Source organism: Mya arenaria, chromosome 1, assembly GCF_026914265.1.
Source record: "Mya arenaria isolate MELC-2E11 chromosome 1, ASM2691426v1".
Classification (NCBI taxonomy): domain Eukaryota; kingdom Metazoa; phylum Mollusca; class Bivalvia; order Myida; family Myidae; genus Mya; species Mya arenaria.
Genome location: NC_069122.1, coordinates 14521411 through 14537098, shown reverse-complemented (window position 1 = coordinate 14537098; position 15688 = coordinate 14521411). Strand labels below are relative to the sequence as shown.

General features: G+C 38.2%; 1 protein-coding gene across 1 annotated transcript; it reads left to right on the top strand.

Moving 5' to 3' along the window:
* Positions 1-285: 285 nt before the first annotated feature.
* LOC128224085 (integrin beta-6-like) lies at positions 286-14262 on the top strand. Its single transcript, XM_052933780.1, has 9 exons — positions 286-379; positions 575-661; positions 1156-1312; positions 2894-2995; positions 4171-4274; positions 4507-4593; positions 5088-5244; positions 8839-8940; positions 14102-14262. The coding sequence occupies exons 2-9, from the start codon at positions 575-577 to the stop codon at positions 14260-14262; spliced, it is 957 nt and encodes a 318-aa protein (XP_052789740.1). The 5' UTR covers positions 286-379.
* The last annotated feature ends 1426 nt before the right edge of the window (positions 14263-15688 follow it).

Genomic DNA, 15688 nt, shown 5'->3' with positions numbered 1-15688 from the left:
TTTAACCTATAGTGAACTTGAAATGGCAGTATTCATCCACCATAATAAAATTTATTTCGTTTTCCTGCATCATTACCGATATAAGGACTTTGGAATTGTTTTTTGGCAGAAAAATGACCTTTTTGTAAAACTATTTTAGTCAGGGTCCATAATCAATAGTATTTATGTCCTTATCATTAAACATTCCTAATTTAATCATTCACTCAGTTGGTCATTTATTTTAACATTCTAATCAAAGGACTTGGAGTTTAACCTTAAAATGAAACACATTTCAGATCATGGGCAATGTAATTGCGGAAGATGTCTATGTAAGGACGATTATGATGGTCAACACTGTGAATGCCCTCCGAAACGCAATTGTAAACATCCGGAAACAGGGGTACGGCTATAATCAGTATTGAATCTTCATCTTGGTCCGTACGTCCGGCCTCGGACACCAGGACTGGTTTATTTTTCCCCTTAACTTCAAATGTTTTTGACTTGAAATTGTATACACATATTGACGGTGTAAAGGAGAAGTATTTTGCATAATAATTTTATTTTGTGTGTGATATTTTTAGAGTTATTTATTCAGATGGAGTGTAATGGCCATGGAACGTGTAAGTGCGGAAAGTGTGAATGCGAACCCGACTATGAGGGACCAACGTGCGGAGAGTGTCCTGTAAGTGACAAAATGCATTTGTGCTCAAAAAAGAAAACGCGGATGTGTTTTCTCCGTTTGTTTGCATTGCTGTTATATTGTTTATGAAGGCCATAAAGTAATTAAGTTTGATTGCGTAGCTTAATGAGTTACCCTCAATAAATAAAGTCATTTGTCAAACTTTGTACAGTCAAACTTCGTTGGCTCGAACTCGCTTTGCTCGAATTCCTCGTTGGCTCGAACTGTATATAAAAGATCGATTTCTTTAAATTGAAGGCAATCAATAAAGTTATTTGTCAAACTTAGTATATTCAAATTTTGTTGGCTTGAACTCACTTTTCTCGAATTCCTCGATGGCTCGAACTGGATAGCAACTCCGCTTGGGTCCAATTTTCCGTGTTTCGATGTCCCTGGGAGGTCGAGTCAACGGGGTTCAACTTTATGTCGATAACATTTTTATATTTTCAGTCAGTATATTATTTATTATTATTTTAACTGATGATTGGTCAATTCAGAAATGTGAAAGGTGTAGCAAATGCCGGTACAGAGAATGTGTCAAGTGTATCGTAGAAAATGAAAAGCAGACAGCCATGATCAACGAGACAGCTATTCCGTTCGTGTGTCAGTCAAGCTGCCCGAATCTTCTAGTCACAATGGTCAACAAATTCAATGGTAGGTTATAACATTATAACTATCTTCCATGGCCGAGAGTATAAGATAGGTTCATTCCGACCCGAGCGTAGGGTGTTTTGTGGAAACGAGGTTTACCGAGTTTCCGCAAATCACCATGCGCAAGGGTCGGGATGAACCTATCTTACACGAGCGGCTATGGTAGATGCTCTTTCTCCCATCTCAGTTAAACAAAATTAAGTAAAAATGTCTTCTCCCACCTAAGATAAGTAGATCCATTAATTTAACCATGCTAGAAATTCTTATCTTGCCAACTGGCGAAGATAAAATGCCCGTATGGAACTTCTTTTAATGGTCACCACATTGTAATTACCTCCCTTGTTGAAGACTGTCGTCTGTAGCGCATCATGGAAACCTTGTCTGGTGGCAATATTTAGAACGCGAGTTAATTATTTCTCGCTTCAAATGTCACCAGAAAACAGTTTTCACGCAACTTTCAAGAAATAATGCTTCACTCTTCTTAGAACTATTTAAAGACCGATCAGACCATTTACATACTCTGAATCACTGCGCGAATATCCATGACAACCACGAATTATCGCATATCCGTACGCAATTATTTTCACTTAGCATAAAAGAGTTTCGGCAAAGAAATACATTTTTTTTACTTAATTTTGTTTAACTGAGGTGGGAGAAAAGCATCTACCATAGCCGCTCGTGTAAGATAGGTTCATCCCAACCCTCGCGCAGGGTGTTTTGCGGAAACTCGGTAAACCTCGTTTCCGCAAAACACCCTACGCTCGGGTCGGAATGAACGTATCTTACACTCGCGGCCATGGAAGATACTTATAATCTCATCCTTGTGATTTCATAATTTAGACGATAATAGCGCGTGACTATATAAATTGTGGCAATCATTTGCTGATACTATATTTTGATCGTCTACGCATAAAAGGTAAGTGTTGTTGTTGTTGTTGCTGCAACTGTTGTTTTTGTTGTTGCTGTTGTTGTTGTTATTGTTTTTGTTGTAGTTACTGCTGCTGTTGTTTTGTTGTTGTTTTTAGTGTTGTTATTGTTAATGGTGTTGTTGCTTTTGTTGTTGTTGTTGTTGCTGCTGCTGCTGCTGCTGTTGTTGTTATTATTGTTGTTGTTGTCAGATCGCAATGAGTTTCTCCGAGTGACCACCAAAAGCTTTACATGAATTGTTGTTGTTCTCAAATTGAAATTGATAACGATCGTTTACTTAACAAACATATTTTCCTTTTATCAAATGCTTTGAAAGAATATAAAACAACACTTGATAATATGTACCGTTTGTAATAAAGAGCCTCAAATTATATGCAAATCTTACGTCATTTCGGAGCTGACGACGTTCAAATAGTGACACAGCCCTTTACACAGTGACGTCTGATTTGGACGAAAAGTACGAACTAAAATTTCAAAACAAATGTTGAAAGTGAGCCTTGAAATAAACGGTGGTGTTTTTAAGCCCGTTCTTTGATCTAATGCCAACTAGCGCCGGGGAAAATGTTGTTTTTCCCAAGTCCCTAATTAACAGTTTTAAAAGCAAATTGAGCTGACGCATGCGTATCACGCTAAACCCTTATCTCCTTCTGATTTAAGATTCCGATCCCTGTGTCTTCATTGAGTCGAAGAAATGTATACGCAACTACTTAGTGGAGTGTTCAAACGATACTGTCCGGCTCAACATCGCCAACCACAGAGGTAAGTGACCTTATAGTTCTTTGTTTTGCGTGTATTAATTAATGCTCGGTGTCTGTGTGTGCGTGTGTGCTTGCTTGCGAACGTGCGTGCTGGCGTGCGTGCGTGCGTGCGTGTGTGTGTATAGTTAGCTTATCTATACTCGCACGAGTGCAGTGCACATTCGGCGAGTGTTCCGATTAGATTATTAGTCAATTTGGAGCAAAGTGCACAAACAGAATGTTACCCAGATTAGAGCTACCCAGTGTTTATAGCACTGTCACACGAGACGAGACATATTATGTTTAACTCATTTGATTTTAATTATTAAAACTATAATTTGCCCTTTTAACCTCTTATGCCAATTTAACTTAAGAGTTCACCTCGTACCTATAGAGTGTCCCTTTAACCTATACTGCGTCCCTTTAACATATAGTGTGCTTTTTAACCTATATTGGCCATTTTTAACGTAAAGTGTGAACTTAAACCTATAGTAATCCCCTTTAACATATAGTGTGCCCTTTTAACCTATATTGGGCCTCTTTAACCTAAAATTCGCCTTTTATCCTATATTGGGCCTCTTTAACCTAAAGTTTACCCTTTTAACCTATATGGCCCCTTTTACATATAGTGTGCCCTTTAACCTATATTGGGCCCCTTTAACCTTTTCTCTAGCCCTTTAAGATATAGAATGTCCCTCCAATCTATTGTGTGCCCCTTTAACCTATAACCTATATTGTGGCCTTTAACCTTTAATGTATTTCTTTAAGGAATAGTGTGCCCTTTAAACACCTAAAGCATGCCCCTATGACCTGTATTGTGCTCCATTAACCTAAACTGCATCATTCAACCTTTTGTGTGATCCTTTAACCTAAAATGTGCCCTTTAACCTATAGTGTGCCCCTTTAACCTATAGAGTGCCCCTTTAACCTATAGTGAACTTGAAATGGCAGTATTCATCCACCATAATAAAATTTATTTCGTTTTCCTGCATCATTACCGATATAAGGACTTTGGAATTGTTTTTTGGCAGAAAAATGACCTTTTTGTTAAACTATTTTAGTCAGGGTCCATAATCAATAGTATTTATGTCCTTATCATTAAACATTCCTAATTTAATCATTCACTCAGTTGGTCATTTATTTTAACATTCTAATCAAAGGACTTGGAGTTTAACCTTAAAATGAAACACATTTCAGATCATGGGCAATGTAATTGCGGAAGATGTCTATGTAAGGACGATTATGATGGTCATCACTGTGAATGCCCTCCGAAACGCAATTGTAAACATCCGGAAACAGGGGTACGGCTATGATTAGTATTGAATCTCCATCACTTGGTGGTTAAGGGTTGATAGGAATCACTTTGTCCCGTCCGTACGTCCGGCCTCGGACACCAGGACAGGTTTATTTTTTCCCCTTAACTTCAAATGTTTTTGACTTGAAATTGTATACACATATTGACGGTGTAAAGGAGAAGTATTTTGCATAATAATTTTATTTTGTGTGTGATATTTTTAGAGTTATTTTTTTCAGATGGAGTGTAATGGCCATGGAACGTGTAAGTGCGGAAAGTGTGAATGCGAACCCGACTATGAGGGACCAACGTGCGGAGAGTGTCCTGTAAGTGACAAAATGCATTTGCGCTCAAAAAAGAAAACGCGGATGTGTTTTCTCCGTTTGTTTGCATTGCTGTTATATTGTTTATGAAGGCCATAAAGTGATTAGGTTTGATTACGTAGCTTAATGAGTTACCCTCAATAAATAAAGTCATTTGTCAAACTTTGTACAGTCAAACTTCGTTGGCTCGAACTCGCTTTGCTCGAATTCCTCGTTGGCTCGAACTGTATATAAAAGATCGATTTCTTTAAATTGAAGGCAATCAATAAAGTTATTTGTCAAACTTAGTATATTCAAATTTCGTTGGCTCGAACTCGCTTTTCTCGAATTCCTCGATGGCTCGAACTGGATAGCAACTCCGCTTGGGTCCAATTTTCCGTGTTTCGATGTCCCTGGGAGGTCGAGTCAACGGGGTTCAACTTTATGTCGATAACATTTTTATATTTTCAGTCAGTATATTATTTATTATTATTTTAACTGATGATTGGTCAATTCAGAAATGTGAAAGGTGCAGCAAATGCCGGTACAGAGAATGTGTCAAGTGTATCGTAGAAGATGAAAAGCAGACAGCCATGATCAACGAGACAGCTATTCCGCTCGGGTGTCAGTCAAGCTGCCCGAATCTTCTAGTCACAATGGTCAACAAATTCAATGGTAGGTAATACAATAATGTCATCTCATCCTTTTGATTTCATGATTTAGACGATAATAGCGCGTGACTATATAAATTGTGGCAATCATTTGCTGATGCGATATTTTGATCGTCTACGCAAAAAGGTAAGTGTTGTTGTTGTTGTTGTTGCTGCTACTGTTGTTTTTGTTGCTGCTACTGTTGTGTTTGTTATTGTTGTTATTGTTTATTGTTGTTGTTACTGCTGCTGCTGTTGTTTTTGTTGTTGTTGTTAGTGTTTTTATTTTTGATGGTGTTGCTGCTTTTGTTGTTGTTGCTGTTGTTGCTGCTGCTGCTGTTGTTGTTATTGTTGTTGTTGTCAGATCGCAATGAATTTCTCAGAGTGAACACCAAAAGCTTTACATGAGTTGTTGTTGTTGTTGCTGCTGCTGCTGCTGTTGTTGTTGTTATTGTTGTTGTCAGATCGCAATAAGTTTCTCCGAGTGAACACCAAAAGCTTTACATGAATTGTTGTTGTTGTTGCTGCTGCTGCTGCTGTTGTTGTTGTTATTGTTGTTGTCAGATCGCAATGAGTTTCCCCGACTGAGCACCAAAAGCTTTACATGAATTGTTGTTGTTGTTATTGTTGTTTTCAGATCGCAATGAGTTTCCCCGACTGAGCACCAAAAGCTTTACATGAATTGTTGTTGTTGTTGCTGCTGTTGTTGTTGTTGTTGTTGCTGCTGCTGCTGCTGTTGTTGTTGTTATTGTTGTTGTCAGATCGCAATAAGTTTCTCCGAGTGAACACCAAAAGCTATTCATGAATTGTTGTTGTTGTTGCTGCTGCTGCTGCTTTTGTTGTTGTTATTGTTGTCAGATCGTAATGAGTTTCTCCGACTGAGCACCAAAAGCTTTACATGAATTGTTGTTGTTGTTGCTGCTGCTGCTGTTGTTGTTGTTATTGTTGTTTTCAGATCGCAATGAGTTTCCCCGACTGAGCACCAAAAGCTTTACATGAATTGTTGTTGTTGTTGCTGCTGTTGCTGTTGTTGTTGTTGTTGTTGTTGTTGCTGCTGCTGTTGTTGTTGTTATTGTTGTTATCAGATCGCAATGAGTTTCTCCGACTGAGCACCAAAAGCTTTACATGAATTGTTGTTGTTGTTGCTGCTGCTGCTGCTGTTGTTGTTGTTATTGTTGTTGTCAGATCGCAATGAGTTTCTCCGACTGAGCACCAAAAGCTTTACATGAATTGTTGTTGTTGTTGCTGCTGCTGTTGTTGTTGTTATTGTTGTTGTCAGATCGCAATGAGTTTCTCCGACTGAGCACCAAAAGCTTTACATGAATTGTTGTTGTTGTTGCTGCTGTTGCTGCTGTTGTTGTTGTCGTTGTTGTTGCTGCTGCTGTTGTTGTTGTTTTTATTGTGGTTGTCAGATCGCAATGGGTTTCTCCGAGTGAACACCAAAAGCTTTACATGAATTGTTGTTGTTGTTGCTGCTGCTGCTGCTGTTGTTGTTATTGTTGTTGTTGTCAGATCGCAATAAGTTTCTCCGAGAGAACACCAAAAGCTGTACATTAATTGTTATTGTTGTTGTTGCTGCTGCTGCTGTTGTTGTTGTTATTGTTGTTGTCAGATCGCAATGAGTTTCTCCGACTGAGCAACAAAAGCTTTACATGAATTGTTGTTGTTGTATCTGCTGTTGTTGTTGTTGTTGCTGCTGCTGCTGCTGTTGTTGTTATTATTGTTGTTGTCAGATCGCAATGAGTTTCTCCGAGTGAACACCAAAAGATTTACATGAATTGTTGTTGCTGCTGCTGTTGCTGCTGTTGTTGTTGTTATTATTGTTGTTGTTAGATCGCAATAAGTTTCTCCGAGAGAACACCAAAAGCTTTACATGAATTGTTGTTGTTGTTGCTGCTGCTGCTGCTGTTGTTGTTATTATTGTTGTTGTCAGATCGCAATAAGTTTCTCCGAGTGAACACCAAAAGCTTTACATGAATTGTTGTTGCTGCTGCTGTTGCTGCTGCTGCTGTTGTTGTTGTTATTATGGTTGTTGTCAGATCGCAATAAGTTCTCCAAGAGAACACCAAAAGCTTTACATGAATTGTTGTTGTTGTTGCTGCTGCTGCTGCTGTTGTTGTTGTTATTGTTGTTGTCAGATCGCAATGAGTTTCTCCGACTGAGCACCAAAAGCCTTACATGAATTGTTGTTTTTGTTGCTGCTGCTGCTGCTGTTGTTGTTATTATTGTTGTTGTCAGATCGCAATGAGTTTCTCCGACTGAGCACCAAAAGCTTTACATGAATTGTTGTTGTTGTTGCTGCTGTTGCTGCTGTTGTTGTTTTGTTGTTGTTGTTGTTGCTGCTGCTGCTGTTGTTATTATTGTGGTTGTCAGATCGCAATGGGTTTCTCCGAGTGAACACCAAAAGCTTTACATTCATTGTTGTTGTTGTTGCTGCTGTTGTTGTTGTTTTTATTGTGGTTGTCAGATCGCAATAAGTTTCTCCGAGAGAACACCAAAACCTGTACATTCATTGTTGTTGTTGTTGTTGCTGCTGCTGCTGTTGTTGTTGTTATTGTTGTTGTCATATCGCAATGAGTTTCTCCGACTGAGCACCAAAAGCTTTACATGAATTGTTGTTGTTGTTGCTGCTGTTGTTGTTGTTGTTGTTGCTGCTGCTGTTGTTGTTATTATTGTTGTTGTCAGATCGCAATAAGTTTCTCCGAGAGAACACCAAAAGCTTTACATTCATTGTTGTTGTTGTTGTTGCTGCTGCTGCTGTTGTTATTATTGTTGTTGTTGTCAGATCGCAATAAGTTTCTCCGAGAGAACACCAAAAGCTGTACATTCATTGTTGTTGTTGTTGTTGCTGCTGCTGCTGCTGTTGTTGTTATTGTTGTTGTTGTCAGATCGCAATGAGTTTCTCCGAGAGAACACCAAAACTTTACATGAATTGTTGCTGCTGCTGTTGTTGTTGTTGTTATTGTTGTTGTCAGATCGCAATAAGTTTCTCCGAGAGAACACCAAAAGCTTTACATGAATTGTTGCTGCTGCTGTTGTTGTTGTTGTTATTGGTGCTGTTGTTGTTGTTGTTGCTGCTGTTGTTGTTGTTGTTGTTGCTGCTGCTGTTGTTGTTGCTGCTGCTGCTGTTGTTGTTATTATTGTGGTTGTCAGATCGCAATAAGTGTCTCCGAGTGAACACCAAAAGCTTTACATTTATTGTTGTTGTTCTCAAATTGAAATTGATAACGATCGTTTACTTAACAAACATATTTTCCTTTTATCAAATGCTTTGAAAGAATATAAAACGACACTTGATCATATGTACAGTTTCTAATATAGCGTCTCAAATTATATGCAAATCTTACGTCATTACGGAACTGACGACGTTCAAATTGTGACACAGCCCTTTACACAGTGACGTTTGATTTGGACGAAAAGTACGAACTAAAATTTCAAAACAAATGTTGAAAGTGAGCCTTGAAATAAACGGTGGTGTTTTAAAGTCCGTTCTTTGATCTAATGCCAACTAGCGCCGGGGAAAATGTTGTTTTTCCCAAGTCCCTAATTAACAGTTTTAAAAGCAAATTGAGCTGACGCATGCGTATCACGCTAAACCATTATCTCCTTCTGATTTAAGATTCCGATCCCTGTGGCTTCATTGTGTCGAAGGAATGTATACTCAACTACTTAGTGGAGTGTTCAAACGATACTGTCCGGCTCAACATCGCCAACCAGAGAGGTAAGTGACATTATATATCTTTGTTTTGCGGGTATTAGTTAAAGCTCGGTGTCTGTGTGTGCGTGTGTGCTTGCTTGCGAACGTGCGTGCTGGCGTGTGTGCGTGTGTGCGTGCGTGCGTGCGTGCGTGCGTGTGTATGTGTGTGCTAGTTTATCTATACTCGCACGAGTGCAGTGCATATTCGGCGAGTGTTCCGATTAGATCATTAGTCATTTTAGTTATTTTGGAGCAAAGTGCACAAGCAGAATGTTTCCCAGATTAGAGCTATCCAGTGTTTATAGCACTGTCACACGAGACGAGACATATTATGTTTAACTCATTTGATTTTAATTATTAAAACTATAATTTGCCCTTTTAACCTCTTATGCCAATTTAACTTAAAGAGTTCACCTCGTACCTATAGAGTGTCCCTTTAACCTATACTGTGTCCCTTTATCATATAATGTGCTTTTTAACCTACATTGGCCATTTTTAACGTAAAGTGTGAACTTTAACCTATAGTAATCCCCTTTAACATATAGTGTGTCCTTTTAACCTATATTGGGCCTCTATAATCTAAAATTCGCCTTTTATCCTATATTGGGCCTCTTTAACCTAAAGTTTACCCTTATAACCTATATGGCCCCTTTTACCTATAGTGTGCCCTTTAACCTATATTGGGCCCCTTTAACCTTTTCTCTAGCCCTTTAAGATATAGAATGTCCCTCCAATCTATAGTGTGCCCCTTTAACCTATAACCTATATTGTGGCCTTTAACCTTTAATGTATTTCTTTAAGGTATAGTGTGCCCTTTAAACACCTATAGCATGCCCATATGACCTGTATTGTGCCCCATTAACCTAAACTGCATCATTCAACCTTTTGTGTGATCCTTTAACCTAAAATGTGCCCTTTAACCTATAGTGTGCCCCTTTAACCTATAGAGTGCCCCTTTAACCTATAGTGAACCCCTGTAAATGTAGTATGCCTTTAACCTAAATTGTGCTCTTCTAACCTGCAATGTGCAACATTAACCTATTCTGTACCCATTCAACATTTAGTGTGCCCCTTTAACCGAACGTGTGCCCTTTAACCTATGGTATGTCAGTTTGACCCATAGATTGCTCCTTTAACCTAAAGTGTGCCTATTGAACTTAAATTGTGCTACTTGTACCTTAAGTGTGCCGTTTAACCTATATTATGCCGCTCTAACAAATAGTGAGGACTGTTAACCTAAAGTATGCCATTTTAACCTACAGTGTGCTCCTTTAACGTATACTTTGGTCCTTCAACATAAAGTGTGCCCCTTTAACATATAGTGTGCCCCTTTTACCTATAGTTAGCCTTTTTTAACCTGTAGTATGCCCCTTTAAACTGTACTTTGTCCCTTAAAAATAAATTGTGCCCCTTTAACCTAAAGGGTGCCCTTTTAACCTATTCGTACACACTGATGAGTGGTAAACGGGGAATTGGCGGGATAGCACCAACTGATAAGAGGTGGATGGGGCAATAGCGGGATAGCACCCACTGATAAAAGGTAGATGGGGCATTGGTGGGATAGCACCCACTGATAACAGGTAGATGAGGCATTGGCGGGATAGCACCCACTGATAAAAGGTAGATGGGGCAGTGGCGGGATAGCACCCATTGATAAAAGGTAGATGGGGCAGTGGCGGGATAGCACCGACTGATTAGAGGTAGTCGGGACATTGGCGGATACATAGACACTGATTAGAGGTAATACAGATTAAAGGGGCACACTATAGGTTCAAGAGGCAAACTATAAGTAACCGATCCACAATTCAGGTTTAAAGGGACACACTTTGGGTTAAAATGGTACAATATAAGTTAAAGTGGTACAATATAAGTTAAATGGGTGCAGTTTACGTTAAAGGGTGCACTATAGGTTGAAGAGCATACTTTAGGTTGAAGGGCACACTGAAGGTTGAAGGGTCAACTATAGTTTAAAGCGTACACTATAGGTTAAAGCGTACACTATAGGTTAAAGCGTACACTATAGGTAAAAGGGTACACTATAGGTTGAAGAGAACACAATAGGTTAAAGCTTACACTATAGGTAAAAGCGTACAATATAGGTTAAAGCGTACAATATAGGTTAAAGCGTACATTATAGGTTAAAGGGTAAACTGTAGGTTAAAGGGCACACTATATGTTAAATCGTACACTATAGGTAAAAGGGTACACTATAGGTTAAACCGTACACTATAAGTTAAAGCGTACACAATAGGTTAAAGCGTACACTATAGGTTAAAGCGTACACTATAGGTTAAAGGGTAAATTATAGGTTAAAGGGCACACTATAGGTTAAAGCGTACACTATAGGTAAAAGGGTACACTATAGGTTAAACCGTACACTATAGGTTAAAGCGTACACTATAGGTTAAAGCGTACACTATAGGTTAAAGCGTACACTATAGGTTAAAGTGTAAACTATTGGTTAAAAGGCACACTATATGTTAAATCGTACACTATAGGTAAAGGCGTACACTATAGGTTAAAGCGTACACTATAGGTTAAAGCGTACAATATAGGTTAAAGCGTACACTATAGGTTAAAGGGTAAACTATAGGTTAAAGGGCACACTATAGGTTAAAGCGTACACTATAGGTAAAAGGGTACACTATAGGTTAAACCGTATACTATAGGTTAAAGCGTACACTATAGGTTAAAGCGTACACTATAGATTAAAGCGTACACTATAGGTTAAAGGGTAAACTATTGGTTAAAAGGCACACTATATGTTAAATCGTATACTATAGGTAAAAGCGTACACTATAGGTTAAAGCGTACACTATAGGTTAAAGCGTACACTATAGGTTAAAGGGTAAACGAAAGGTTAAAGCGCACACTATAGGTTAAAGGGCACACTATATGTTAAATCATACACTATAGGTAAAAGGGTACACTATAGGTGGAAGAGAACACAATAGGTTAAAGCGTACACTATAGGTAAAAGCGTACACTATAGGTTAAAGGGCACACTATAGATTAAAGAAGCACACTATAGGTTGAAGAGAATACTATAGGTTAAATGGCACACTATAGGTTAAAAGAGCACACTTTAGGTTGAAGGGAACACTATAGGTTAAGTTAAAGGGCACACAATAGGTTGAAGGAAACACTATAGGTTAAAGGGCACACTATAGGTTAAAGGGTACACTATAGGTTAAGAAGGCACCCTATAGGTTAAAGGAGCACATTTTATGTTAAAGGGCCACACTATAGGTTAAATGGGGCACACTATAGGTCAAAGGAACACAATATATGTTAAAGGAGCACACTATATGTTAAAGGGGCACACTATAAGGTAAAGGAGCATACCATAGGACAAAGGGCACACTATAGGTTAAAGGAGCACACTATAGGTTAAAGGAGCACACTATAGGTTAAAGGGGCAAACTATTAATTAAAGGGCCACACTATAGGTTAAAGGAGCACACTTTATGTTAAAGGTCCACACTGTAGGTTAAAGGAGCACACTTTACGTTAAAAGGGCACACTATTGGTTAAAAGAGCACACTATAGGTTAAAGGAGCACACTTAATGTTAAAGAGGCACACTATTGATTAAAGGACCACACTTTATGTTAAAGGAGCACAGTTTATGTTTTAGGAGCACACTATAGGTTAAAGGAATACACTATAGGTTAAAGGGGCACACTATATGTTTAAAGAGCACAATATAGGTTAAAGGGGCACACTTAGGTTAAAGGAGCACACTATAGGTCAAAGGGTCACACTATAGGTTAAAGGAGCACACTATAGGTTAAAGGGGCACACTTAGGTTAAAGGAGCACACTATAGGTCAAAGGGGCACACTATAGGTTAAAGGAGCACACTATAGGTTAAAGGGGCACACTATTGGTTAAAGGAGCACACTTTATGTTTAAGGGGCACACTATATGTTAAAGGAGCACACTATAGGTTAAAGGGGCAAACTATAGGTTAATATAGTTTGAAGGAGCACACTTTAGGTTAAAGGAGCAAACTTTATGTTAAAGGGGCACACTATAGATTAAAGGAGCACACTGTAGGTTAAAGGGGCACACTATAGGTTAACGGAGTACACTATAGGTTGATATATGTTAACGGGCCACACTATAGGTTAAAGGAGCACACTATAAGTCAAAGGGGCACACTATAGGTTAAAGGGCCACACTATATGTTAAAGGAGCACATTTTATGTTAAAGGGCCACACTATAGGTTAAAGGGGCACACTATAGGTTAAAGGGTCGCACTATAGGTCAAATGAGCACACTTTAGGTTAAAGGGGCACACTATAGGTCAAAGAGCATACTTTATGTTAAAGGACCACACTATAGGTTAAAGGAGCAAACTATAGGTTAAAGGAGCACACTTTAGGTTAAAGGTGCACACTATAGGTTAAAGGAGCACACTTTATGTTAAAGGGGCACACTATGTGTTAAAGGGCCACTTTATAGGTTAAAGGGGCACACTATAGGTTAAATGGGAACACTATAGTTCAAAGGAGCACACTTTATGTTAAAGGGCCACACTATAGGTTAAAGGGGCACACTATAGGTTAAAGGAGCACTCTATAGGTTAAAGGAGCACACTTTAGGTTAAAGGAGCACACTTTATGTTAAAGAGCCACGTTATAGGTTAAAGGGGCCTACTATAGGTTAAATGAGCACACTATAGGTCAAAGGAGCACACTTTATGTTAAAATGCCACACTATATTTTAAAGGAGCACACTATAGGTATAATGGGCACACTATAGGTCAAAGGAGCACACTTTATGTTAAAGGGGCACACTAAAGGTTAAATGAGCACACAATTAGGCTATAGAAGCACACATAAGGTTAAATGGGCACACTTTATTTTAAAGGAGCACACTATAGGTTAAAGGAGCACACTATAGGTTAAAGGGTCGCGCTATAGGTCAAAGGTACACAATATAGGTTAAAGGAGCACAATGTTCCGTTTTCCTCTTATCAGTGTGTACCTCTCCCGCCAATGATCCGTTTATCTCTTATCAGTGTGTACGTATCCCGCATATGCTCCTTTTACCTCTTATCAGTACGTCTCCCGCCAATGCTCTGTTCACCTCTTTTAAGTGTGTACGTCTCCCGCCAATGCCCCGTTCCTCTCTAATCAATGTGTACGTATCCCGCCTATGCTCTGTTTACCTCTTTTCAGTGTGTACGTATCCCGCCAATCCCTTGCTTATCGTCCTCCCAATCCTTGCTTGCATTCTCGGAGTAGGGCTCTTAATGATCATCATTTGGAGGATCTTGACTTCGTCTACGACAAGATCGAATATCCGCGGTTTGAATATGAGACACAGCACGGCATATTGAACACGGTGAGGTCGATAATTGAATGTATTCTCATATTTCTCATTTAGAAATAAAGTTAGATAACATTTTTAAGTCATTATGGTCTGATGCTGGCTTTTTCTTAATTTTGTAATTTTTGACCAATGGTGGGACAGTTGTGGGGTTAAGGTCACACAAACTAGCTTATGCCCCCAGTAGCATCGCATTCAAGGTAATTTGTGTTTTACTGACCGTTCCAATGTGGTAATTTCATCATTTATCCGTACAGTTATTTCGATGCGCGTATGATTAAAGGTCTATGGTGTTTGTATTTGTGTATTTGTGTCTCTATTTCATAGTCCGTAAGGCCCTTTCCAACTGATTCCAAACTGTTTCTATTTTTTTGTTTTGATACAAGATACAAGAATCTTTATTTAAAGTCGTGTATGTGTTAACAAGAAACATTAGCTCAATGAGCTATTTTCCGACATGAATAACAAACATACATAACATATCAAATAACAATAACAATGAGCTTGTGACCTGAAAATAAAAGTACATATGTTAAAATGAACACATATTGGAGCATGCATACAAATACAAATTTAATAAGAAAATAGGACTAGAGCATCATGAACAGTGATAACACCAACAAGTTTTCCCGGCTGTATGGCCAGTCCACACGCGCACGATTCCACTAGTTGATATACCACTGTAAAATGATTAGTTGTTTCAACAGTATAGCTTAATGGGTAATCATATACATTGAAGTAGCAAAATTGTAAGTAGCAAAATATACAAGGGAATAGCAGCTTTGTACACCGACGAGTAGTTTGTAAAAAAAAATACAACAAAAACTTATAATTAATCTAGCATGATAGGAAAAATACTTTGCAAGTATTGCTTAGAGGAGGAATGATATGTATCATGTTATTTTTGTTATACTGTTGGGCTTGTCCCTGAAGTTTTCATTTTGCCGATTTTTTCAGAATTTTATTAAAGCAAACAAAGTTGTTAACGACATCGTTGCCAACTTTCAAACCGTTACTTCTCTGGAAGTTTAATGGGTACCTTTTTGACCCGTTGTATTTATATTTTTACTCTGAACAATTATCCTATTGATTTTTTTATTGATTTACTCAACACATAAATCAATTAAAACTAAAGATACAAGCCAAGTAGCCTGAAACTTAAATATATCCCTGGGCCCGTAATTAAAAAAAACGTCTTAAGACATTTCCTAACTTGAGTTATGTTTTTTAATTACGCACTCACTTTTACTATTGTATAATAACATATTAATACATGAACTACTCTATTGACATTGATTTGATTGAACATACGTAATGTTAAAAGCACTGGCAACTGATTTTCAAACTTAATCTTTTTTTTTAAATAAAAACAATCTTATAATTTCAAACTAAAACTAACAATACCAAAATTGTGAAAAAATATTGTTGTTTTTTCA

Excerpts from the sequence above, each read along its gene's own strand:
- LOC128224085 (XM_052933780.1), top strand. The coding sequence starts at position 575 with ATGGAGTGTAATGGCCATGGAACGTGTAAGTGCGGAAAGTGTGAATGC. Across the intron at positions 662-1,155 it reads CAACGTGCGGAGAGTGTCCT|AAATGTGAAAGGTGTAGCAA; the intron begins GTAAGTGACAAA and ends TGGTCAATTCAG. Across the intron at positions 5,245-8,838 it reads AATGGTCAACAAATTCAATG|ATTCCGATCCCTGTGGCTTC; the intron begins GTAGGTAATACA and ends TTCTGATTTAAG.